General features: G+C 38.0%; 3 protein-coding genes across 6 annotated transcripts in view; 2 read left to right on the forward strand and 1 right to left on the reverse strand.

Annotated features, from left to right (window-relative positions):
* The window catches only part of LOC136257513 (presequence protease, mitochondrial-like), a 129047-nt gene extending 121453 nt beyond the window's left edge, over positions 1–7594 (reverse strand). For all 4 annotated transcript variants that reach the window (XM_066050732.1, XM_066050734.1, XM_066050733.1 and 1 more), the window contains exons 1-8: positions 7477–7594; positions 5305–5381; positions 4960–5006; positions 4547–4653; positions 3966–4117; positions 3433–3547; positions 2269–2365; positions 1440–1547 (exon numbers count right to left, since the gene is read on the reverse strand). In XM_066050732.1, coding sequence (XP_065906804.1) covers positions 1440–1547; positions 2269–2365; positions 3433–3547; positions 3966–4117; positions 4547–4653; positions 4960–5006; positions 5305–5381; positions 7477–7508 — 735 coding nt within the window. In that variant the 5' untranslated portion in view covers positions 7509–7594. The remainder of the gene's footprint in view (positions 1–1439; positions 1548–2268; positions 2366–3432; positions 3548–3965; positions 4118–4546; positions 4654–4959; positions 5007–5304; positions 5382–7476) is intronic.
* Positions 7595–12867: 5273 nt separating this feature from the next.
* On the forward strand, positions 12868–15955 carry LOC136257974 (uncharacterized). The gene is made up of 2 exons (XM_066051274.1): positions 12868–13348; positions 15321–15955. The coding sequence occupies exons 1-2, from the start codon at positions 12909–12911 to the stop codon at positions 15919–15921; spliced, it is 1041 nt and encodes a 346-aa protein (XP_065907346.1). The 5' UTR covers positions 12868–12908; the 3' UTR covers positions 15922–15955.
* A 1340-nt stretch (positions 15956–17295) lies between these two features.
* LOC136257975 (uncharacterized) overlaps positions 17296–27604 on the forward strand; it is a gene marked incomplete at its 3' end in the record, with an annotated part of 56750 nt that continues 46441 nt past the window's right edge. Inside the window, 3 exon segments of the mRNA XM_066051276.1 lie at positions 17296–17425; positions 22939–23087; positions 24318–24447. Of these exon segments, the coding sequence (XP_065907348.1) occupies positions 24416–24447 (32 nt within the window).

Here is a 27604-nt window from a genome sequence, read left to right on the forward strand (position 1 = left end):
AATGTATGAAAAGTGTAAACCTCAGTTATCTGAATTTCAGTTGTATGTGCTTTCAGTTAACCGAACTCCAAAAATTATTCTATTAGAGCAGAGTACAATATAAGGGAAAATTATTGCTCGGACAGAATGGCCAATCAAAAGTAAATTTGATTGGCCATTTCTGAAATTGCATGGCCATAAGATAGAGGTGTACTATCCTGGTGTGCAAAGGCACAAACCTTCAAGGGGAGTTAGAGGGCATGCCACCCCAAGAAATTGTTGGAAAAGGGTCACTCTAAGATTGAATCTGAGACCACTTTCAGCTACTTATCACTGAACTTTATGCACATACATTTTACAGAAAATTAGTTGTGTTTATTAGTAATACATGTACAAAATTTGTATTGTTGCATACATATTTTACAAAAAAAGAAACTATGAATCAATGTATTGTACAGCCAGTTTGTAAATTTAGTTAGGCTAAATGTTTTGCTACAAGTGGTGTTGAGTCAACACAGATTATAACTATCCAACTAGCCATTTCTCTTGTAAATTGCAATAGATCAAAACTTACTCTCGAACCTGCTGTGTGCAGAACACTTTTATCACCTGCCTTTATTTTCACTCTCCAGCCAGTGCTGCATCTCTACACATTTTCTAACCACGAAATGGCCATCTTGTACTTAATATCGTACCTTCACTTCGAAAATATTAATTACTTTCTTTTCTTCTCCTGCAAAGCACCACTCGTGTAGTCAGTATAGTGATCGCTTCTTCACAACATCGACTGTAACCCACAATCGATAATTGGGATAAACACGAGGTGCAGTGCTCTAGCTTACGCATCCGCATCGAGTCACATGCTTCGACGGGATCAAGACTTCAGGCAGCGATTAAGTAGCTTCGGTAAGGAAAGGTAACGATACGATAATAATAATAACTATAATAATAGCATGTTATAAAGACTAACGATAAAGAATTATAGTTGTGAAAAATTTGGTCGGCACACATGGCCGACCAACGGCTACATTGATCGGTCAACAGCATCACTTGGTCGGAAAATGGCCGATGGCCGACCGTTATATTGTACTCTGTATTAGAGTGATGATTGGCCTATTAGAATAATTGAAAATCTTATAAAACTTTGTGAATACAAGTTGATCTTCCAAACAATGGACTTTTCAGTTATCTGCGGTCCCAAAGGGTTTGGATTGGATAATTACTAAAATTTCAGGATAGACATGTAGAGCTGAGTAGGAGTTCTTCAGTGGAGAATCAACCCAAAGCAATTATGTACTAATTTTAGAGCTGAGGTGATTATTACATCATTTCTATCTACTGAACAATCCTACATGGTAATAGCAAGAGTTCATAATATATAGCAACTCTTGCCTAATAGTGATGCTCTAGTTGTGTACTTACTAACTAACAGTTCAGACAGTATTGTGTGTGACACTCACTGTTAAGTTTGTGATGTCTTGTGGAGTACCTCCACTAACATGAGAGTAAGTGTGGCTTGGTAACAACTTACACTGCAACTCTGTCACATTGATGTTCTCCGGATTAGCCTGCAGTGAAGGGAAATGAATCACTAGTAATGTATGTGAGAGATACACATAGCATATTACTTACACTGACACAGTTTCTAGCTAAACCAAATTACTGATCCTCACTTACCCAGTCGTTAGGTTATGACAGAAGTACCCACAGAAAATAATCGCAAGGTGTAATTAGTTCTGTTATCATGCATGAGTGTGTGTACTATAAAAATGATCGTACACAGATTCTGATCAGTAGCTATGTATCAAAATGGGAGGGAAAACGCTAATTGGCATACCTATTATGGTAGACCCTAATGTCAAGTGATTGCACTCAGACAATAACTACAAACAGGTAAAGTACTTGGAAAGGTAATTTTACACAATAATCTAGTCCTGCATGATTACTATATCATAAAGCGGAACCTCTCTTAACAAACTTCCCAAATTAAGGACACAATAGAAAACCTCCATAATAAGGACAAACATTTTGGTCCCAACAGGTCTGGTTAATACATTTTTACCTCTAAGAGAGCCACATTACAGAGAATGTTGGCCTAAAGTTTTCAATCCACAATTATCCGTGGTAAAGAGGTTCCACTGTATACACAAGAAACAAAATACTCTAATTGAGCGGTCACTATCAACTTTGAGGTAAAGCATATGAGGTACACTCATATTCACATTTGTTTAGAACTACAGTTAGTGTTAACCAATAAATTTGTGTACACACAAATAATATCAAACATACAAAAACTCCTTTCATCTCATTGAACACAACTCCTTTGTAGATAATCTGTGAACTCTTATCATGAACATCTTCATGTTCCAGTCTCCATCCTTCTTGCCTATAATAACATGTGACCAAAAGTTAGACACTAAGAAATGCAGGAATGCATACAGTCACATGTACATGTACGTACTCTATAGCTCTTAATAGTGTGGTTACAACCTGATAGTTCTTATGTACGCATAATAATATGATCTAAAGGTGTTCTGAGGACCCACTGTAAAGATTTATGTACGAGTCGATTGCAAGCTTTAATGTCATTATCTGAAAACAAGGTTTCTAAATTTTATATAGCGATTTGCGAGGCACTGTGTTCATATCAGGAGGCCGTGCTCTGAGGAGATACAAACTAGCGTAGGATATGCCATAATGCTGGCAATGTATGTTGCAGCAGGCATGTATGTTTATTCTTGGAGTAATACAAGCGTTCAGATAACTGAAGCTCATTGATATATATACAGAGCCCTGTTTAACTACTCTAATAGAACACACGCTAATGACAAAGCATTCTAAATGAACATGCAGTCACTTTTGGCATTTGGATGTCCAGATTCAAACAAGCAAGGATCCACTGTTGAACAAATAAAAGTAGTACAGTCTGTATTTAGCCAATACAGCATACCACAAACACAGAGCTCTTCCTGGTACTTTGACTCAACAATTTATCAAAGTGTACGTAGTTTGAAGTGAACAAACACACTATACCAAACCTGACAATCATTCCTATTATGTTGTCTCACTGTACATATGTGTGTACACATGATAATCACATGTGTACACAAAAGGCATAGCATAACAGGATAGAGGGAGAAGGTACGCTGATACCTATATTGCATCCCACATGGTACAACTGTATTTTAAAACGTTTAAGAGAACAGTCAGTTGCAGTGAACAAAAATTGTTTTCAGAGTAGATTGCAGAAAGCTAATTCAAAATTTTCTTGCGAAGGCATGCCCCCAGATCTATGCACATTTACGTAGTTAGAAACAACATGGTTTGCATGCTGAACATGCATTACACACTTTTCATCAAGTACTAGTAGTGCACCTTGACACCACCAGTGTCCCAACCTCATGACTAAACTACCTTCTTTACATATACTATACATATGTTGTATGTACATACCTAAAGTCCATTTCTCTGAGTCTTGGGAAGAAGACAGCATCAGTGTACACCGACAATAAGTTCTTAAAGTCTTGTGAGTTTTGTGTGGAGAATGGATACAGCGTGTAGTCAGGATCTGTGATGGGTATAAGTGTTATCACAATGAGACTGAATGTACAGTGAATAATTACGCATAGCACATACATAAAAGACAACCATTTCAAACTGTGACTCTTAAATTACAGAAGCAACTATATCCACTATAGTTTATTTGCATTCACTGGACACCATGTTTCTAAACCTTGGTACATCGGCTCATCACCAAATGGTCAATAATAGAGTTACCGAACCCTTGGTACATACAGTATTTAGCACTTTGAAGGTCTTAGTATGCTGGAACGGAGTGCTTGAATACGTATGAGCAAGAAAAAGTGAGTTATGAAACTTAAATCACATACATTTACTTTGTGTAGTACCATTCTTCAATTCAAATATGTACGTAGCATGGAAGTCACATAGACACATGGTTCATGTACAGTGCATAAGGCTCTTACAAGTGAGAGCATTCATAAAAGTGTTGAGGGAGCGGTTCAACATCTTGAAGAACGGGTCCCTGCAAGGATATCGTCTGGAGCCAGTGAGTACTGTGTGCTCCAGAATATGTGACACTCCAGTACTGTCCATTGGAGTGGTACGGAAACCAACACTGAATAGTACATGCATACATAATTATGTCATACATATATGTACTTAGATATTATACACACACAAATGATTATTTGTTCCCCCCCCCCCCCCCCTCCCCCCGCAAAAACATACATACGTACATACATTGTAGAAAGTAGATTCTTTGTAAATAGCATCAGTGGTTAACTGTACAGTACTGTAATTCTTGAAATGTGTGATTTGAAGCACTTCACAAAATACATCTTTAAGAAATATTTTTTGATACCACCTAGGAGAAATTAACCCACCACGAATAAAGCTTTCACGACCCTGTCAAGTTTGTGATAACATGACAGTTTACACAAAGATACTTTTTGAATGCATGCCTACTATTTGAAATCACATCCCTTGAAATTTTTCATTGATACACATGACATATTGTACAGACGCTAGTACAGCATGAACTGACCAGAATACATTGTTACTGTCCTCCCTGGCAATGTGTAAGTGTTGTGTGTTAGTGTTCTCATGTGTCAACTGAACTGCAACCAGATTGAAGTCTGACACAGGAGTGACCTGAGATAAAAATAAGGTCTTGTTTCATTCGTATCATACACAACAGAAATGTACATACTTACATATACATATGTGTGTACATGCATTGTAGATAGACAGTGCAATGATAAAAAGACAAAAATGGAAATGGTGCAAACAGTCCAGTAACCCACAAATTAAAAAAAAAAAAAAAACTAGTACAATTCCATGATGGCATGTAGGATGCACACTATAGGTTACACGATTCATGCATTCACATATGCATGTTAAAATACGAGTGCATGAGTGTACAATGTAGGTACATAATTCTAATCTGTTCTACTGTACCTTATCAACTTTGTAGCCATGCAGGCGATCACCAGTTTGTAGCTTCACTACACATCAAAAATAGAGCTAATATATGTACAAATACATGCGTACATATAGATACAAATACAACACTGTAGAAATTACAGTAACAAAGGATTTGCTTAATTCAAGACAATCAGTTGATGTCCAAGAGTAGTTACTTCATTTCTACATACGCAGGACACTTTTGGTTCATCCCACATTATATTATAATGTACTACATACAGTACTACAAATGTAAAACTCAGAAAAGTTTCCATACAACTAAAGTCACAAATTCTATGTCAGTGTTCCATACAGAAATGCAACCTCGTAGTACCATACCTGATTCTTCAAGACAACTTGTTGAGAAGCGCGATAACCTTCCGGCAGCACTCCAACCCAAACAAGTCCTTAGCTTGCTAAAGGAATACACGTACAGGTTAATAAGAGAAAAAATAACATATAGTGAAACAGCAGTAAACAAACAAAAAAAAAAAAATTGTCATGTACTAAAAACAATACAACCACCTTGTTGCAGTGGCCTTGTTTAATATGCACAGACACAGTACAGTGGGTCTCCTGCACATTAAGAAATTGTCATATTCATGGGCCTCATCAATAATGCAATCTTATTATTATTAATCCTGAAGATCGTTCAATTGTTACAGTAATTACATGTACAACATTCAGAGACAGATTGTCTACTGTGTTTCCATGCTTTAATATATTACATATATGTATAACCTTTATTGCCTCGATCCTGCTTCCAAAACCTGTAAAAGCATGTTTGCACTTCCTAAGGTATTTTTTCCTACTATTAAAAAGTATCGTGGGTACGGGTACAATTTGTAATCCATTGGAACTTGATGAAGAAAGCACAAGCCTCCATTACCTTTCACCACATAAGCCTTTACAGCCATTCTATATACCAGTTTAAATTCAATTACCATGATCAAATAAATTATCATATTGAAAGAAATTTTGGTGGGGTAAATTTGGTGATTTGACAAATACAATTTAGTTGGCTATTGGCTAGAGCTTCCCTCTATACAGTATTTAAAGCACTTGTGTGGGTAAAGATCAAACAATAAGAGTGTCTATTATTTCCATACAGCACTGAATATGCACTGCAGATCATGTGCGTAATATGTGACTGGATCTACGAAAACCGTTCTTATCGCCCAAGACAGGAAGTTTGATTTTTTCACACAAACACAAAGCTTAATGAATGCACTATCAAGTTTCACTGCTACAGTCGACCAGAGTAAAGTGGTCTGCTTTTGCTGGCTGCTTTTCTAGAGCACAGTGGCGAGCCGTACGAGTGGTCTGGGGTCTTGATGGAGCCCTGGCCGACCAGGAGATGGTTGTGTGTGGCTGTACAGCTCTGTGGTGTTGGACAATGACCTGTGCTGTAAATTTCCTTTCATTTTAGCCAGTTCTGAGCCCTGAATGGCCTATAACTTGGCCTAATTCATCCCAGCACGTCTCTTTTCAATTTTTGAACACCATCTTGCCCGCCTTCCAGGGCCCCCGCCTCCCACCCTTCTGGAGCTCGCCTGATACAGACAACCTCAGTTTAAAAACCATCTAAAATGGTGGGAAACTTAGCTGTTGACTACTTCTTCAGTGGATGATCAGGAAGGTAAGAAATTGTTGTGAAACGTGTGAAAATTTGGTATGCGTAGCTACCACCATTGGCCAGCTACAACACACAGAATATTTAAAACCGACGTTTCTCGATACTTTTAAATGGGCGATAAGACCGGTTTTCCCAGAGACAGTCACATATTATGAATTGCCAAAAAGTAGCCAAACAATGCTACCTGTTTCTTTTATGACCAAAATTGTACTATATAGACACTTACCGATTGTCTGATGACTGAAAACTAAAAATTGAATGCTCCTAACAAAGACGATCAGAAAACACTTTACACCAGTTAAAGCACTGCCATGCTTGTGCAACAAGGAAGAAAATAGCACCCTGGTGTGGTCTCAAGCTGAATGCAGCAATCGGCTTCACCTTGTGCTGTAATAGGCTCACATCCACACCTCATGCTATTTGTGTCCAGATTGTACTCATGGTGGTGCTGCTTTAACTGGTATACAATTAGTGAAGCAAGTACATGGATTGTCACACATTTGTACAACTGTATACTGCAATTTGATTGGTTCTACGACTATTAGGGTAGTGTCATGCACTATGGTCACCAGGTTCTTAATGTGAAGGGGCAGCCAGATTACACAGATACATACAGTAGTTGCCATGTGCCACAATGACATACAGCAGCAAGGTACATGCTAACCGAATAATTCGTATACACCAAATACTGTACAGCACGTGACCAGCTGTAAAGTAGTCAAGTCACACGTTGCATTGGAGGTCTCAGAGTCAAAGACCCCTCGGGGTTCTTGCATTAGAATGATTATTCGCTATCGATTCTACTGCAAACGAATTACCCCTTCGGTATACGTACACTTATAAAAATGACTGTTACATAAGTCACATCAACTCACCCTGCTAGTCGATAACGAAGTAAGGCACTCATTACTCTATGTGACGCGCACCAAGAAATTTTGATTTTTGTACCACATGTTCATAACGTGTCGACGAGCCCGTCGAGGTTGGCTCTAGTCAAACTTACGCGAGAAGTTTATCATTTATGAATGGAGGCATGCAGTTGAGGTTTATTTTATTCAATCAGTTGTTTCACTTGTTGACAAGTCACGTAATTATTCAAGCTGTCTTTGGTGATCAGTATTTACATCAGTTTTATGCCTTGTATGTTGTGGCAGAGTTTTGAAAAAATGATTAGCTACAACCACCCCATGCAATCGAGACACCTTTTTAACTTTGGGGATAGGAGACATAATTTCCGCGCCACTACACTGACCATACTAGAAAAGCATCCGCATTTCAGGACATTCCAATCGGCTGCACTCTGGAGTAAGCTTGGAAGAGATTGATGTATGGCCTTCCTGAGAAACAGCTGTCCTTGCTACATGCTGGTTGTGATTGATACTCTACCAACTTCTATGAACCTGGCTAGGTGGAACATCATTATGCACCTATCAATGAAATCCCCGGCTACCACTAATACGGGCTGAGATGGGAGAAGGTGGGGATTTGTATCACTGAAAATTACAATTACCCACCTACTGGGAAAATCTGACGATGCAAACCCCGACCAAGTCTTGACCTGCAAACTCCAGGAATACTGGGGCTAGGAGGGGATTTGTACGGTCGTGTAGCGTTGGTCCAGTGATGAGTTAGTTCAAGTGGGTTCTAGTATGAACGTAATAGCTAGCACCCGAGACACTCCTTTCTAAATTGAAAGCACATGCCTTTGCTGTATGAGTGAATTTCGTTAGTGAAGACAGATCCTCACTATGTCAGGGAAATTTAGCGATCATTTCCCCCACCATCCCCAACCTTATCCCACCCTCAGCCCGTATTAGTGGTAGTCGGGAATTACATTGATAGGTGCATTACAAGCCCTTAATGTGCCCTTTGTCATGCTCCCTAGCCCACAACAAACCATGTCTTGACTGGACTCTGATGATGTCCTGTTGCTCTTGATCAAGGCAGGAGATTGGATCAATCATGATTCAGTCCTACAGGTTCTCGTTCACGGACTCCAACAGCGCTTACTTGACATTTTAAAACACTACGCTGACCTTCCAGGATATCTTGCTAGTGTCTGCCCTTCTAGCACCATTCCAACCAATCTTTCCTCCACTCTTAACAGATCTGACTTAGTGTTGGTTTCCAATAATTCCATCTGTTTGTTCGAGCTAACTATCCCCACCAATACCCAGCAACATCTTTTGGCTGCTAAAGCTTGGAAGGAAGACCGATATGGATAACCTTCAGCTTCCTGGCCTATCTGTTAATCTTTATTTCCATCGAGGTTGGTTGTTTAGGCCATTTTATGCCACACATAATTGTCCAAGTGGCCAATGCTTGTGAAGTGACAAAGAAGACTATGATATCCCTGTATGAGCATTCTGCTTGCACTGCTGTCTTCTGTCCATACAAGATTTTAATTCTAGAGCCTCCCTGGGCTGGGATCTATTGGTTTGCCTAAACTGAACTTTTTTGCATTCCGGGGTTCCTGTACTGTCCACCCAGTGCACGGTACCCTGAGTCTAGACTCCTGTACTTATGCTCTAAACAAAATCTCTAAAAAAAGTGGCGATTCTAGACCTGACCTAGGGGCAGGGCACAGCATGACTCAGTATTGTAATATAGGTAGAATTTTAGGAGGGCCTGGGGGTCAGAAGTTGCAGGATTTTTGCAATCTGAAGGCTTGAATACAGCCTAAACTTTATGATAAAAACATCTAAAAATAACATAAAATTTTGTTGCAACTTATTGAAGGCATTTTGGATTGCTCTTAAGATTAAATTGAAGGTAAGGTACTTTGGGGCATGGTTAATATACTTCCAAGGTGCTGCTTGGGTATAGAGTAGTTACTGATCAATATTTTTATAGAGAATGTGCTATCCTCAATATACTGCTGTATTGTATGTTATTCATGGGTTTACCAAGTGTTTTCCATGGGTGTGACTTTGTGGTTTGTTCGTGGGTTGTTCATTCATACACTGGCAAGCCCATGCAAACTTACCAATTCATGGGTACATTTAATTTATTCCATGCATATCATGGATATTTCATTGTAATTACTAAGTTACCAATGAAAAATACCAGTTTCATTACCATTTTCATAATGATCATTGGAATTTCATGGTAATAGCATGGATTTAATTATAGAGCGTCTAATTTTCAAAGATTTCTTGGGGTACATACCCCCAAGGTAGAATTATTTTGTATGCTGGTGTGTATAGCTTCCCAGTAGTGTCATTAAACCGAGTTTGGATTCGCCTCTGCTGGACAGGTGTCAGCATTAGGCATTTTGCCATAGCCACCAATTATAGCTGCTATAAATAAATCAGAGGCATCTGTAACGATAATTGTTGTCAGAGAGAAAAAACTATAATTATATGCATAGTGACACATACCTCTGGCTGGCCTAAAGACATAATTACTTTTTATATGACAGAGGGACTCCAGATTGAACAGATACTGATGCAGAAAATGTACTATCTAAAGCTACTAGTTCGTTAATTGTGATTTGGTCAGCCAAGTATTGATCCACTGACAGATGTGATTGTTGATATCATAGTGTCTCAGCAGTCTTTGATGTGGGATGCTATCAAATGCTTTGGCAGTCAAGGCGAATACTTCTGTTGGTCCAGGGCGTAATGACAAGTCTTCTATCAGTGGCATAACACAAGTGTAGTGGCATCTGAAATTATAGTAGCAATGAGAAGTTTAAATGTTCCATTATAGAATGATATATGATATGTATTCCATAGTTTTGGAGCATACAGAAGTCAATGAAATTGGCAGATAGTTTGTAGCTAACATAACTACGGTTTTGTTTATGAAAACCAGGCTTACGTTAACCATGAGCCATTTGGATGGTAATATATCTGTGTCTAGTGACTGAGTGAATATAACGTGTAGTATAGGAGATATTTCATTTGCGCAATTCTTCAAGATAATATGGATGAATATTGTCTGACTTTGTTGATATCTAATAGGGATATATAATAGCAAGAGTATATAATGTGGGAGGGTTTATATACTCTTGATAATAGATATTGGATTCCAGTCACTGAGAATGTATAATACTTGACACAGTAGGCAAAATGTTCACAGGCTTGTTGCTTTCATCCATTCAGATAAGATTTGATTTCCTAAAGACTGACTCAAAGTAGTTGTTTAACACATTGGCCTTTCTCTCCGGCTGTGTACAATATTATCTTATATATAGATTCACCATCTATGATCAGGGTGAAGATGTTGCATGTGACAGTCCTTGGGTCAAGCACTTGAAAAATGACTTAAGCACAAGCACTTAATATAAATACTTCAACTACAAAATGAAGCACTCGGTAATTTGGTGGCAATGCGCGTCAACTGTAAGCACTAGTGTTCTACATAAGTAATCATTGATAAGCTGGGAACAAACATTAAACGCTAATCAGTTGCTCTACAGGAGCTGATGATGCAGAAATTCTTACTAATATAATAATATACTTGGATGTTTACTTCAGTCAGAGTCCTACTCCAATATGGAGCCTTCTTCTTTCTGTCCATAGGTTCTTCTACTTAATGTTGTAACTCTGATGTGGTCAGTTGTACCCAGCTTTTTCTGTTGATTGCTTGTTTCTTTGATGTAACTCTAGTCTTTGGGCAACGTTTATACATGGCCTTAAAAATATAGTCATCCACACAATCAAAGTGTGTGCAGAAGGCAACATTTTCTCTCTGCCTTCAGTAAAATTGATTATAGTTTGTTGTGAAATGATTCTATGCAAGAATCCAGAACAACAGAAGAAATAAAATACAATTTGTCTGCCAGCACATTTTTGATCTCAACTGCTAAAATGAAGGGCTAGCAGCTTTTGCGCTTTAAAAGTGCATGCTTATAAACACTTTTTTCATAAAGTGCTTAGCTAAGTATCAGCATAAGCACAAATGCTTCAAAACAGCAAATGCTTGAAAACAGCAAATGCTTGAAAACAGCAAATGCTTGAAAACACTCTCAAGCACTTTAAAATACATAAGTGCTTGACCCATGTCTAGATCTGGTCCTTCACTCACTTCCAAAATTGTCATGAATTGTCAAGTATTCCACTAAGTTTGGAGCTGGACATAATTTTTTTGCAGTATTGAAGTGCTGTTAATTGCACCTTTAAGATTAGTCCAGTTTTGTTCAATAGTTTCCTCAGTAATATAAAGTAGGGCTGATTCATAAACAAATACTCGAGTGCCTGTTAAGGATTTTGGTATTCAGATAGTAAAATTGGTACTAGAGTACTCGTTAAAACTCAGCTCACGTGATGTATTTGCCATCAACGAATGGAACAACGAATGCTATGGAGTTTGGTTGGCATAATCAGTGCATGTTTTGTCACAAATACTACCATAAGTAGCTACTTTAATACGGTGTGCGTATCACTGTTGTTATGAAAAAGCTGTAAACTGCTTAAAATCAGTATGAAACATATCAAATAGGTATGACTACCAGTGGCGGATCCAGGGGGGGTTCAAAGGGTTCCACCCTTTTGAAAGAGCCTCGAGATACTCTAATAGAGCAGTCACAGTATTCTTAAGAGTTTAAGAGGAGCAGTGTAGCAGGCTATGTGTGGAGTTGGAAATATAGTTGGTGAGGGACTGAGGGTATATCTATGATGAGGGGTAACTATTGTCAGCAGGTGATGTCTTTTTTTTTGGTCTTTGACTTACAGCTAGGCTGAAGTTGCGATTCCAGAGTGGAACCCTTCTTTTAAAAAGCCTGGATCCGCCCCTGACTACATGGTAGCTAGTATTCATGAGTGCTTGATCGTTAACTCTAGAGTCTAGAATACTCGAACACTAAAAAATAAATAATTACGATCATTTCAGCCCTGATAAAGTGACTTTGTTTTCAGATTAATTTTGGCAATAATACTTGTATTATCTAAATATCAAAATAACCTCATGATGAGACATTCCTGTTGTAGCAATTAAGTCCAAGATGGTAGAAAATACAAGCTCTGCAATCTATCCATCATGCTAGCATTATGCTTGATACTTCAAAGCACCCATTATGCACAAAATTATGCCAGCATAATAGATTGGTGCCTTAAAATTTTCTTGATCAGTGTCCCCGTGATCCTCCATAATAAAGCTACCGTCATTAATATTTCAGGATCATATGAGCTGACACAGCCAATACACAGCCTTCAGTTTCTGTTTCAAGTTGCAATTGTATTCAGTATAAACTTTAAGCCGAGAACTATAATTGACAGTTGACTATTGTACTGCCTTAACAGCTTTTCAGAGAAACAGGAATACATTATTAAAGGTCAAAGTGCTCTGTTTATCCTAGTACAAGATGTTGTGCTTGCCTATGATATTCTTGTTAATTACTGCCACTTCATGGAGCCTTAATATTGACACTGTTTCAATCAGTTGTGTAACCTACAATGTCCAAAATCAGCAGCAACTGGACAGCCTTTTGAGGAACTTGTCTTTAAACATTCATGACAAAAGTTGTATTCGTTTATCAATTGCTAATAGTGACTTCACACTGGATTTGATACTGCTAATGCAAATCTCCTTAGATAGCAATAGTAGTTTAATAATTGTTGGTGATGGTTCTGTTAACATAAATTGTACCACTAATATAACTGATCTGGAAACACTAAGAGAGATTGTGCAGCCAATATCACATGCAGCATTTGTAATGATTGATGGTTTTGTGTTTAGCAAGTGCCCAGTACCCATAATGATAGAGGAAGTGACCACAGTGATGATACAGAACTGTGTTTTCCTGTAAGGATAGGCTAGCAGTATAATTTGTTACATTCATGTGGTCTCATAGCTGAGTATGTGCATGTGTACAGTATGTATGTGAACATATTCAGGCAATGTCATCCTCTGACTCATTTATTATTAACATAAGGAAAATATTAAGCTATTGATGTCACCATATAGTATAAATTCAGAACATCACCCTCATATTCTTTCATCTACTGATCCACTATGTACCAAAATCTGGTCAGAACACTTTTATAGTTTCACTGCAACAAGCTATATCAGTAATCCGGACCACACGTTTTTGTGCCAATTTTGGTTTTTTGCATTATTACCAACAAAAGATACCCTATCTCCTTAACCTATATATTTGCCTGTTAAACATTAACTAAAACATTAACCAATCAAGGTGAAGTGGCCTCATTCTGCCTAATGCACTGATGTGTTGCCATATACTAGAGGTGTGCAATTATCTGGATCCAATTTTCGAGACTTATCAAGATAAGGATGATAGGTTTATTAATCTAGATATACTTCTGTAAACTATTTTCATACCTGATGGTGTAGGAACCTCCTGGGGGGCTCACCACTTGGGAACAGTGGTAACACTTTTTATGGTGTTCAAATAGCAATTTGCTTCACTTTACTGGTTACAATATTGGTACTTTACTAAAGTTTCAGTTATCGAGATGTATTAGATAATCGAGATAAGTTCAAAGGAAATATCGAGATATGTCTGAATTAGTCATCGCACAACTCTGCCATATACATATTGGGGTGTGGGGATTATTAAGCTTCTATATCCTACACATTGGCCATATGTTGCATACCTTTTCACCATAAAGTCAACCATATTATACATGCTCACCATGCTATTATAATATTATAGCTTTACAGTGACCAGTACTGAAGGTCTACTGCAACTTAATCGTGCTGTAGCCTTAGGATTACCTAATGTCTACACAATACTACTAAGCTATGCAAAACTATGTGTATATAGGGTCATCTCATCCATAAATTTGATTTGTGGCTTATTTGGTCATTACCATATTTTTACCAAAGTCCCAGTTTATACACATTGTTCCAGAAAGTCTCCTTTAAAAGCAGGCAATATGCAGGATGGAATAAGTAGTGTTGTTGTTTAGTGTAGCTGTGACTATGTTGTCTCCTGGTGAAAACAATGTTTAATTGCATGTCCAATCATTACTTTTTAAAAATTTATCACACATATTTGTATCTGCATGTGTTTACACCAGACCTGTATCTGCATTACTGTACACAGTTTGTTTACAGATAAAATTTCAGAATTTGAGATGTCTTTCTGGTTGTTTGACCATCTAAATCCAAGTGCTTGTTTTGTGTGTTTATTGTACATATTATTAATAGCAATAATATTTATGCAGCTAGTGTTTCATCCTTTAAGACATTGTTATTCTCATTGTTCTATTAACTGCTTATTGTATACACTGAATGCATAATGTATGGAGTGTTTACCAGCCTATAATAATAGGTAGTGATGCAAGTAGCTTTCAGTTGTATAGTGTGATGTAACTTAAGTGTAGAAATATCTGTATCATTTAGTTATGATATCACAATGGGATGTTCACCTAATGTACACTGTTAAACTGCAATTTAATATCCATAGAGGATTGTTTATCCCATAATAGTTAATATTTGTCATATAATTGTAGTTTTACAAATACACTGGGACCTCAGTTATCTGGATCACACTTATCTGGATTCTCGGTTAACCGAACTACAGAAATAACTGCTCTATTAGAGTAGTGACTGTTCTAGGGTAGTTGATAATACTGAAATTTTTAAAATATTCTTTATACTATTTATACACAGTTTCAGAGATACAGACTTTTCAGACTTGTAGTTGTGGAACACTCCTGGTCCCAAGCGGTTCAGATAACTGAGGTTCCATTGTACTATGCAATGTTGAGCATATTTCTGTTGCCATCACTAATTCTATTCATGTACACAGTGATCACCAGCATGGTGCTGTGTGCATTTTTAACTCGCCGAATGTGACAATAAGAAACTGTACTTTCCTAAACAATAATTCAAGTAGCTACTTTGTAAAATGGCCTTACCAAGTTTCTTCAGGAGGAATCTCTGTCGCATACAACTATCAACTGGTCACACTGCAGTTACTGCACTACATTAACATTATTATTGCTAACTGTACTTTTACTAACAATCATGCTGTTCCATTTGAACACTTGGAAGTGTTACAAACTGATGCTCATATAAGGAATACATTTACTGGTCGAGGTGGTGGCTTATCAATAATGATTCATGCTGAAAGTACAGTCAACTATACACTAGTGAACTGTGTATTTGAGAATAATTCTGCTAGATTCCATGGAGGAGGCGGTTATATATTTGTCAGGGGTGCATTTGGTCTTAATCAATATTATCATCTTGAGAACAACATATTCAAATTGAACAGAGCTAGACGTGCAGGTGGTGCTTTTGTGTTTGCACTGGACATATATTCATCCAGTCAATTTGTTCAAAATGCAGTGATACACAATTGTGTATTTGAAAACAACATAGCTGGCTTTACTGGAGGTGCATTGTAGTACATAATTCCATTGCTCCGATGGATTATAAATAGCCATGTCAGAATAGAGGACAGCAAGTTTTATGGAAACAAAGCCATTGAGTTTGGTGGTGCAATTAATATTTTCATAGCAGATACCAATTATATTGCCATAAATAGACAAAATTTCAGTGCAGCGAAATTCGTTAACTGGTGAGATAGTTGCAAATGTATGCACACACAACATCCAAGGTGTACATGTACACATCTCAGAATACCAAATGGAACTTTTAAGGGGCAGTAGAGGAACTGATTAAATGTATGACTTACACTTATATACACAAGAAGGAAAAATTAGAAATTTTAAGGATTAGGGATCAAAGAAAATAAAAGTAGTGAAACAAAGAAATATAGCTAAACAGTGGTGAAACAAGGAAGGTTTCCTATACCTGCAGATATACTAGGGTCTGACACTAGTAGTACACATATAGGTTATAGTTAATTTTACACTTCAGCATAGTAAGCACGCTGGCTTGAATAATTGGCTAGTATAAGGTATACTGCTTTACATTGATGTTCACTAGTGTTGTTCCAGTATACTTTTACTAATACTTAGCTACTTTGAGAAAAGTATAGCCATTTTTCTGTTAGTATTACTTACTAATACTATACCACATGTTGGATGATTTACTAAAGAGATACTCAATATTTTAGTAAAGGGAAGATTAGACACTTACTCTTTACTTATAATTGCTTCATCAAGATTTAGTTAGTGTTTTATAAGTGACTCATTTGTTTATTCAGTATTTCAGCTGAGTTCTTACATTATTTACAGCCTATAAACTTTTGAAGATTTCTTTTCAAAGCCACCACAAGTAGGGGAGCCTTAAAAGTGTGCTTTGTGCATAGGCTCAAATAATCACTTTGCTCATGTTGTTTGATCTATCAATATTTAAGGTATATAGTATAGAGCATACAAATTGTTTAGTTCACTTTGGTTACAGGAACTGTTGGAGTTCATTATAACCATTTGGAATTTGGGAATTATTAAATAATCACATGCCAGTATAATCATTGAAGTGTATAGAATGAATCCGTTAGATTACTGGGTGGAAAACTGAAGTATTTTCCAGTATTAGCTCCTTAATAGCCTGATATTTTAGCAGTAACAGCCTCAACTTACCACTATTGTTAGTAGTGTACTGTATGTATGCACTAGCAAACATACTTTATGCAGTACTTAATTGTATTGCACTGTATACAGGGTTAACTGTGAACATTACCTTCTTGTTAACATTCCTAAGCCAGTGTGTTGGTATTTGTCATTAATCAAAGGTGTGAAAGTCATACACATAATCTTCTCCTGTGATAATAATTATTATCATGTGATAAAAATTATGTATTGTTTGCTTAAGCAAAATTGAATTTACTGCAGTGTGTTTGATGACAACTTCGGGGCTGCCGGTGCTACCATCAGTCAAAGCTATTACAATACAGAGTTAAACAATGTCACATTCAGCAATCACAAGGGACCTGTGATAAGGGTAAGAGCATGCATAGTTAACATGATCCTCTTACAAAGTAATTCCCCACAGTGTAGTAAAAATATGCTTGTAATGTACTACTGTAGTGCATTTAGCATTGTTTTGTTCCATTAGTATTGTCTTTGTGTGTATAATATAGCGTACAATGCATGACATGTGTGTCCAATGTGCTAGTGCTAAAACTGTCAGTAATATTAACAGTATTTGGCATTGGTACTGCTGAGCTTAGCAATCTTAATTATAACATCCTATTTCTGCTAAGCATAGTTTGAGGTTAGATGGGGCAGCCCAGGACATTGCCAGATACTAGGTGCTAAATGCACCTGCATCTGCTCTAGTGAGGAAGTTAGCTGCTGTAACCTATTGCTGTAGCCAATACTTAGTCATATCAAACAGCTGGACTGCGCTCGATTTCCCCCAAACTCTGCCGGCACAAAAGGAAAATATGGTAGCAACACAAAACAAGTGAAAAACCAAGTGGGCAACTAATGAACAAGCAATGAGCAAGTGCATGATTAGCAATTACGTAGCAAAAAAAATGAGTAAATTCATAAGTAACAGATGCTAATGCATGATAAGCTAATGAGTGAGCAATGCATCATAAGAAATTAAGTTAGTAGAGAATGCTGAGTTCAGCTACATCGCCCAGTATAACAGAATTCAGCCACTGTGTGTTTCAAGTACATGTATTTGCCGCATGTATGCCTACTAATTACTAGGGCATTGCTGTCTAATGGATGTGAGCCTGCTTAATTGTATTGCCACATGTATGCTTACTAATTTCTGGGCAGGTGCATTGCTGACCACTAGATGCATGCTTGCTTTATTGTTACGTGGGTACTTAATATTGACTACTGAATGCATGCCTACTTAATCATTGCTGTGTGTATGTTTTGAGTTGCTGTGTGTGTGCTATTCAGTTGCTGGGCATTATTGAATGCTATAATTATGTGTGCCTACTTAATCGTTGTTACACATCCTGTATTGCCTGCTGTGCTACTTGTGTTGTCTGCAGCATTGTTTTGCTGTATGCAACATGTTTGCCACATGGCATGGCTCACTGTTGTTGCTTATGATGCATTGCTTATTGTTAGTTTCTTTGTTGCTTATCATGCTTGGAACATTAGCTTATTGTGCATTATTAGCTTATCATTGCTCATTAGTAGCTACTTATAGCTGCTTATGCAGTACTTAAGTATGTATATGTATGTATAAGATCACCTGCTTAGGTGTGTGTTTGACCTAATGTGTGTTTGATTTTGCTATTGGTTATCATGCTTTTGCTGCTCATGTATTTGCTCATACTACATTCTCATTTGGAGTGGCCTATAATATAGCTGAGCTCTCTAGCTTATGTATCTGAACACTACAGGTAGTTGAACTCTTTACTGGCCATCGGTGTACATACAGCAAAATAGCACAGCAAGCAATACAAGATGCACAGCAATGATTAAGTAGACACATGTACAGTATTCAATAATGCCCAGTAACTGAAAAGCATACACACAGCAATAATTAAGTAACCACGCATACAGTAGTCAATATTAAGTAGCCGCACAATAATTAAGTAGGTATGCATCCAGTAGTCAGCAATTAGTAGGCATACATGTGGCAATACATGTTACACACAGCAAAACAGCACAACAGGCAACACAAGTAGTGCAGCAGGCAATACAAGATGCATAGCAATTTCATGTTACATACAGCAAAATAACACAACAGGCAACAAAAGTAACACAGCAGGCAATAGCTACAAGATGCATAACAGTGACACTGTCTTAAAGATGCAACTGTCTGTCTTAAGCAATCATGGTGATATGGGTTCCAAACAGTCTGCTGGTCAGTGTCAGCCCAGGAGATGAGACATGGAACTGATTGAAAAACTGAAGGAGGAGGTTGTATGGATGTTTCACAAGCAGTACTGCTCCATCTTCCCAAGGTCTTAACTAGCCAAGTAGGCAAGCCAGCAGCTGCTGCTATTGTTTCTGCTGTTTCTGCCCCTATGCAAAAGCTATGGCTGGCAAATGGTGTTCATTAAGATTTTTTGGTTCTGGTAGGCTGCAGAGTGTAACTGTGAGATGCTGCTGGGTGAGAGGGAAGAACTGGCCTCCATGAAACAGTGGACCTTGTCTATGAGACTCTGGCACCAGACATACATATAGCAGTAATTAAAGCACAGCAATGCACAGCACACAGCTGCCAGCAATGAGTGATAAATGCACAGCAAGGATGCGTAAAACCACAACACGGACATGTAAAGCCACCATCATCAGCACAAAGTATCAGCTGTCAGCAAGGCAGGAAGTTAGCTGAGCAAGGTAGCAGGCAGTAAGCCAAGAAAGGCAGCAAATCAAACAAGGCAAGGCAGGACACCAAGGAGTGATCCCAGCATGGCAGAAAAGTCAGCAGGGTAGCAAGCAAAGCAAGGTAGTAGGCCAAATAGGGTGGTAAGCCAGGATAAAAGGCAGTAAACCAAGAAAGGCAACAAAACAAGAAAGGATAGGCAGGAGATCAAGCAGCGATCCCAGCACAGCAGAAAGACCAAGCAGAGCAGCAAGCAAAGCAAGGTGTAGGCCAAGCAAGGCAGTAGGCCAAGCAAAGCAGGAGGCAAAGCAAGCCAGTAAGCCAAGAAAAAAAATGCAGCAAGCCAATCAAGGTAGTAAGCCTAGCAACCATGCAAGGCAGAAGCCATGCAAGGCAGTAAGCCAAGCAAGGCAGTTATCCCAACACAGCAATAGGCTGAGCAGGGTGGTAAGCCAGGCAATAAGTTACAGTAGGTACGGCAATAGGCAAAGCAAGGCAACAGACAAGAAAAGCAGTTGGTCAACCAGAGAATAGGAAGCAAGCCCAGTGAGGCAGTAAGCCAAGCAAGGAAGGAAGCCAATAATAAGGCAGTAAGCCAATAATAAGGCAGTAAGCCATGCAAAGTAGAAGCCATGCAAGGCAGCAGGATTAGTGTAAGTAGGAACGCATACAGCAGCCCGCAATGCACACAGTGTATAGTAGTAACACACTGCAACTAAAAGCATGCAACACACATACACACTGCTTGAAGGTTCTTAGTTTACTAATTTGTTAAGATGCCTTACTGTAGATATACTGATAGTAAAGTGTCAGTAAACTTAAGTATATGGAACATAATTATTTTACTAAGTTTTAAACTCTCAGTAAAACATCAGTGAATGCGTGTTTACTGAAAAACTACTAAAATAACAAACAACTAACTGTTCCGTGTACTGGGGATATACCACTGTAGTAAACTAAGATACTTCAAGCAGTGACAGCAGTCATACACAGCATATAGTAATTGGTAATGAGTGATAAGTACACAGCAAGGACGTCGAAACCAAAGTTACCGTCTCCAGCAAAGTAGGGCAGTAAGCCATGCAAAGCAGTAGGCTAAAAGCAGGGCAGTAAGCCAAGCAAGGTAGTAAGTCATACAGGGCAGTAAACCAAGCAAGGCAGTAGACCAAGCAGGGCAGTAAGCCAAGAATGCAGTAAACCAAGCAAGGAAAGGCAGGCAGGAGGTCAAGCTAGGCAAGGCAGGAGGTCAAGCAGTGATCCCAATATGGCAGAAAAAAAGGTCAAGCAGGGCGGTAAGCCAAGCAAGGCAGTATAGGCCAGGCAAGGTAGCACGCCAATAAAGGCAGCAAGCCAAGCAAGGCAGAAGTCATGTAAGACAGTAGACCAAAAGCCAAACAAGGTAGCAATCCCAGCACAGCAATAAGCCAAGCAGGATGGTAGGCCAGGAAATCAGCCAAGTAGGCATAGCAACAGGCCATGCAGGGCAGCAGCCATGCAGGGCAGTAGGCCAAAAAGCCAAGAAAGGCAGCAATCCCAGCACAGCAGTAGGCCACACAGGGTGGAAAGTCAGGCAACAAAACATGCAGGCATGGCCACAAGCCAAGCAGGACAGTGTAAGCCAGGCAAGGTAGCAGGTCAGTCAGGAAGCCAAGTAATTGAACAGGCCAAGCAGGCCAGCACAGCAGTAGGCTAAGCGGGTGGTAAACAAAATAGGGCAGAAAGCCAAGCAAGTCAGTAAGCCAGACAAGGTAGTAGGCCAAGCGGTAGACCAAGCAGGTCACAACAGGCTTGAGCCAAACAGGTCCAGCACAGCAGTAGACCTAGCAGGTTGGTACAACAATAGGCCAAGTAGGGCTGAGCTAAGCAGGTCAGCAAGTGAGTCAAGCAGGTCAGCAAGCCAAGCAAGGTAGCAGGCTAAGTAGCAAGCCAAACAGCAGGGAAGCAAGCCAAACAAAGAATAGGGAACAGGGTAGGCCATGCAAGGCTGCAGTGCATAGGGTAGGGTAAGCAAGGCAGCAAGCCAAGAAACCAGTCAGTAAGCAGGAAATAAGGCAAGTGGGCAGTAATCCCAGCAGCTGCATGGCAGTCGGCCAAGCAGGGCAGCATTCACAGCATGGCAACAGGGCAGTATGCCAAGCAGTGCAGTAAGGTAAACAGGGCAGAAAATCCAAGCAAGGCGATGAGGCAGGCAGTATGGAAATACACAGCATACCGGCCCAGCAGACCTAGCAGGGAAGTAATCTATGGTAGCAAGGCAGTGGGCTAAAAGCCAGCCAAGTAGGACAGAAAACAAGGCAGTAAACCAGGCAAAGCAGTAGGCCAAGAAGCCCATGCAAGACTGTGGTCGGAAATGAAAATTCTAAATAAAATTGTGTGGCAGTCGTTAATTGGAGTAACCAGAAAAGTTACTGACAGAAATAAGCAGCATATCTAGTGGTTGTTTTCTTTGTAGGCATTTCAGGGATAGGTTAGTGATTACAAAACAGCAAACAATAACAATACATGACATGTAGCTAAAACCTACAGTAGCTGTCAGTTTGGCATGATGGTGGATGCAATCTTCGTGGACAGGCGAATGACATCTTTGTGACAGGGCATCTTTGTAACAGACACAGTATATTGTGGTGACTTGGCATGTTTGCAGTTGAAGCAATCTTTACAACAGGATTCACCTTTTCACCATGAGTAGAAATTGTGTGACTACTGTGAGCACGAGCAATGGTGTTGAGTATATTATCAATTGTGGGTTCCAATTTTATAACCAGGTTTGATACCAATCATACCCCAGGCTTCCTTGTGTTAACCTTATTTACCAAGGTAAATTGTGTTTAAATATCAGTCAGTGACCCATTTTCAAAGACAGAGAGGTATGGATAGTTTGTCGATTGGTTTTTGCCAAGTACCTAGCTATAGTGACACAAGCAATTTGCTATCTGTAAGCCAATCCAATTGTGGCATGCTTATTTTTACCCAGTTTATTTCGACAACAACCAGTTTTTGCTCAGCTGGGCACATAATTATGCAATAACAGTCGGATCTCTGTTAGCTACTCAGTAAAAGTAATGAAGCTTGTGTTTGCTTATCAATGTGTGCTGTTTGCCTCTGCAATACAGGCAAATCAATATTGTTCGAATTTATCGTGTTCTCTCAGACTGCATGGTCACTTTATCTGCAGCCAACATTGAATTGTATATTTTATAATTCACTAGGTACGTGGGAGCAAAGTAATATTTGATGGACCGGCCTACTTCGTCAACAATAGTGCTGAAACCTATGATGGAGGTGTCCTCTATTTGATAGGCGGTGAAATTGTTTTGAGGTCTGGAAGTTTTCTGTCTTTTGACCACAACTCTGGAAGGTGTGTATAGACATGCATAATCATAAAACTGACTAAGAGAATGTACATTTGGTGTTTCCTACAAATATTTCAGTTACAAAGGACACTGTTTGAACAACTAAGCTATATGTATTGCTAGCTGTATACATAGGATCTTCAGTGGATAAATATTCCTCAAGCATAATGCAAAACCATATAGCAAGTTATTGATGACACAATTTCTTTTTGTAAATAACTAATCTTAATACTTGCTAAATTTGATGGCACAAAGTTTGTGAATTACTAATAGCAGTAGCCTATAATATAGTGTACTAACATTTAGCTAGCTATAAATTCACAACAGAGTGAAAACTATGATCATGAAATGTAGTATGTTAACCAGATCATTTCATTTATTCAAATCACTTATCTGCATTTACATAAGAATCATAATGTATGATATAGGTAAAAATTATAAAACTTAGAGAACAAAGCATAAAAACAGAGAAATATATAAGTCCATATGGTGCAAATAGTTGACCTAAGAAAATTTTGACAAATTGGATAATTGGTATTTTGATGAAAATTTTAATGAAATGGTTCAGGTATCAGTCTATTATGTCAGCATAACTCTAAGCATAATAGGTACCTGAAAGCAAGAGTTCATAGTAAGGGAGAGTGTCTACACAATAACTGATCTATTCAGCAAATTCACTGCAATAATAGAGTATAAACACCTCACTTCGTTCTTTAAAACAAATGCTTCACCATAATTATTCAAAACCTACCAACAGTTCTTTTTTACCAGATAGAGTTGTATTCAACACCTATTAACCAACAGAGGTGAACTTGTGGCAGGGAGTTTATACAGGGTATACCAGACGTTTGATACTCTCCCTTACTTCCTAATATGAACTCTTGCTGAAAGCATCAAGCATAATGTTTTGACATACTATACGGTAACACACAAGTATATAGCATACTATTTTTTGACCATCTTGTAACAATAATTAATAGGTACCAGCTTTAATTTATTTCATGACTCTGGCCCAACAATAGCACCACATCATTATCAAATTCTTTCACTTTCATTGACTCATCAATTACATTACACTACTTAGTCAGTTAGCATTGATTTTATTGATATGTACCTTTGAACTATTTTCATCTTCATAGTGTTATTAAGCAATGTGTGTAATTTTATTGTTACAGTAGAACTGTCTCTGTACTCAATAATAATAATATTGTGTTAAATCTTTTTTTTGAAAATAGATATGGAGCAGCAATTGTTGTTGCAAGCAGTAGAACCAGTCTACCTGTAGTGTATCAGAAGACTTTATACAATCGACTATGTTTTATTCGGTATCACAATGCAAGTACTCAACCAACAGACTGGTCTCAGGTAAACATTCAGAATACACTTTCAGTAGGAGTGCATAATTGACTGTGCTGGAATAATTTTGGAAACTGATGGAGGTATCTGAAAACAATTATATAGGAATAATGACTATAATTATCAGAATACCTATGATTAATTTTAGATAGTTTGTGCGTAAAACTATTCTCAGGGGCAGATCCAGAGTTTGAAAAACAGTTGAAGACCAAAAAAAAAATAAGACACAACAATAATAGCTAGTTATTTACCAAATATCTCACGTCTGTTATGTAAAATAAAATCCTATTTATAGCTTCATAGGTAAGCTATACACTGCCTCATGAACATTGTGACTGCTTTATTAGAATAATCGGCTGCTCTATTAGAGTATCTCGATCTTGTATGCAATTTCTTGAAGGGAGGGGGAGGGGGAGGGGGGGGGAATTTGCCCCAAATGCCCCATCCTGAATCCGCCATTGATTCTACATCAAAAATTACAGTCCTGAAACATATAATGGTACGTGTAGCATCTTGGGGGATGTCATGGTACATACCCAATTATTAGAATTCTTTTTTATGTTTTAACTTTGTTGATTTGGCATTCATAGTGACTGTCATTTTGTTACAGGTTTCAATGAAATTCACAAGTAACACAGCTATAATTGGGTCAGCCATTTATGCCAGTGATTTAACACAGTGCTCTTGGGACTCGTTTGCACCACCATATTTTACAAATGCAATTAACTTGCTAAAATGGCCTTTCATGTCTTACGGGTATGTAATTACGTACTTCATTTCAATATTGTTTGTGTACATTTGTTATGCTAGGTCATTACAAGAACCTCAGTATCAAAGACTTTAATTTTGAAAAGTTTATAAATATCAATTCCATTGCCTATAGAAATTGAACAGCTATTTATTCAAATTGACTAATATAGGATTGATTAGTGAGACATATTTTAAGGAAAAATTTAAAGAAATGCGCATGCCTCACTATTGAGCAATTCATAGAGCTTGAAATTTAAGGTTTATTTTACATGATGAATAAATGTTACACAGAATAAATGCTAAAATTTTAATAAAGTTGTATTACATTTTTATTACTTAATCCAATATCCCTAATTTCAACAAGTATTCAGTATTTGTTTACTGAAACAAATCCATATATTGATAATGATACAAATAGTGTATATAGTCAATCTGTTACTTTATATTCAGGTTGCATATTTGCATATCCAATTAATTACCCCTCAAACTTATGAGTGATTGTGTAATAAATTATTCCAAAACAGCCTAGCTGTCAAAAAAGAGTGCGGCCCCCAAAATGGCTATGGTGAAAAAAGATGTGAAATCCAAGGTGGCGGCCAAGAAATGGCTGTGATGGTAGGTTAATGGTAAACATTTTAATAACGACAATTCAGGTGAATTTTGGTGCCGCTTGGTCTTGGCACCAAATTCACCTGAATTGTCATTACAGTGGATCCTCACTAATCCGAACTCCAGTAATCCGAACGCTCGATAATCCGAACAGTACAAATGACTGTTTTATTAGAGTATTTGCAAACAAATGTATGTTCTATTAGAGTAATTGAATTAGGTTCTGTATATAATCAATGGGTTCACTAATCCAAACAAATTCACTAATCTGAACAGACTTTTGTCAACTTGAGAACAGAGCTGTTCGGATTAGTGAGGATCCACTGTATTAAAATTTTTACCATTAACCTACCATCACAGCCATTTCTTGGCCACCACCTTGGATTTCACATCTTTTTTCACCATGGCCTTTTTGGGGGCCGCACTCTTTTTTTTTTACAGCTAGGCTGTTTTGGATTAGATTTCACTTCTTTTTGTATTTGTATACCCCAAAGCCGGCCTATAGCCGGCTTTGAGGTTTCTTTAACCTATCTTTTTTTTCTTTACCATAGGAAGAAGAAAAAGATGAAACAAATGTTGAATACTTTATTAAATATTTCTGATTTTATCAGTAAATGTACATTTTATCGTGAACCACGATAGTGGGTTCATAATAGGGATCGCAGTGGAATTTTTGAAAATCCTAATAGAGCAGTCACCTAAACCAGCCTTAGAAAGCAGACTCGAGCACAAAACAATACTCAGATGGCTTATTATCAAACACTGAACTCAGACAAATGGTGATATAGCAGTAAAAATGGTCTAGACGAAATTTAAAAACATTCAAAAATTGCGAATTATTATTCATAATATTATCATGAACCACGATAGTGGGTTCATAATAGGGATCGCCCATGTTTTTTGCAAAAACTCTAATAGAACGTACGCCTAAAAACTACCTTGGAAAGCATCCTTCAACTCAAAACCACCCTCTGGTGGTTATTTGCAATAAGTATAGGTCCACCAGTAAGTATCAAGTGAAAAGGAAACAGTATGTGTATTTGGGACAAAACTGAAATATGCCGTTTTGTTCATATTATTATTATTATTCTTATTATTCTTCATAATATTATTTTGTTTCACTCATGCACAGCAAAAGTTATCCACTTTTTCACCTTAAAAACTATATAGCCATGCTTACTGAGTCCTTCCGCGTGTCCATGACCTATTAATAAGCCCGTATTCCACAGATCGCCAACCACCCTACATCTCGAAAATTTTCTAAGTTCTCTTCGCCATTACACTTTTGGCAGCAGCTCCGTATACTAAAGAAGCCGTATAACAATAAAATTACAGGATTCCATTGTCACGCTTCTTTGGGTTTTGTTGCAGAGTTAATCAAGTACTCAACAGCACTTCTTAGACTTAGAATACCGCGCATAGCGTCTCTGCGTGGTGAATACTACTTCTTCCTGTAAGCGCACGGTCGCGATTCACTACGAGTGACCATACAAGCGCTCTCTCAGAGACATAAAGAAGTGATAGCGCTGACACCAGAGATTATTCATTGTTATGAATATAGTTTCTATAAACCATATTTCCTTTCCACGTAAAGCCTAAAGTTGGGTGGAGTCAATATACCCTACTATTATTTACTCTTGGTATTAGTGTTAATTAAAATATTCGTGAGTGCCATAATTGTCTGACCACATTGTGTAAACAACATGGCTTCATGCTGTTGATAACCCATGGTTTACAATAGGCATTGCAGCTATACACAGTATCTGACTGTTGTTATGAATGATGTGTGTGCATGCATATTAGCTTC

Source organism: Dysidea avara, chromosome 6, assembly GCF_963678975.1.
Source record: "Dysidea avara chromosome 6, odDysAvar1.4, whole genome shotgun sequence".
In the NCBI taxonomy this organism is placed as follows: Eukaryota; Metazoa; Porifera; class Demospongiae; order Dictyoceratida; family Dysideidae; genus Dysidea; species Dysidea avara.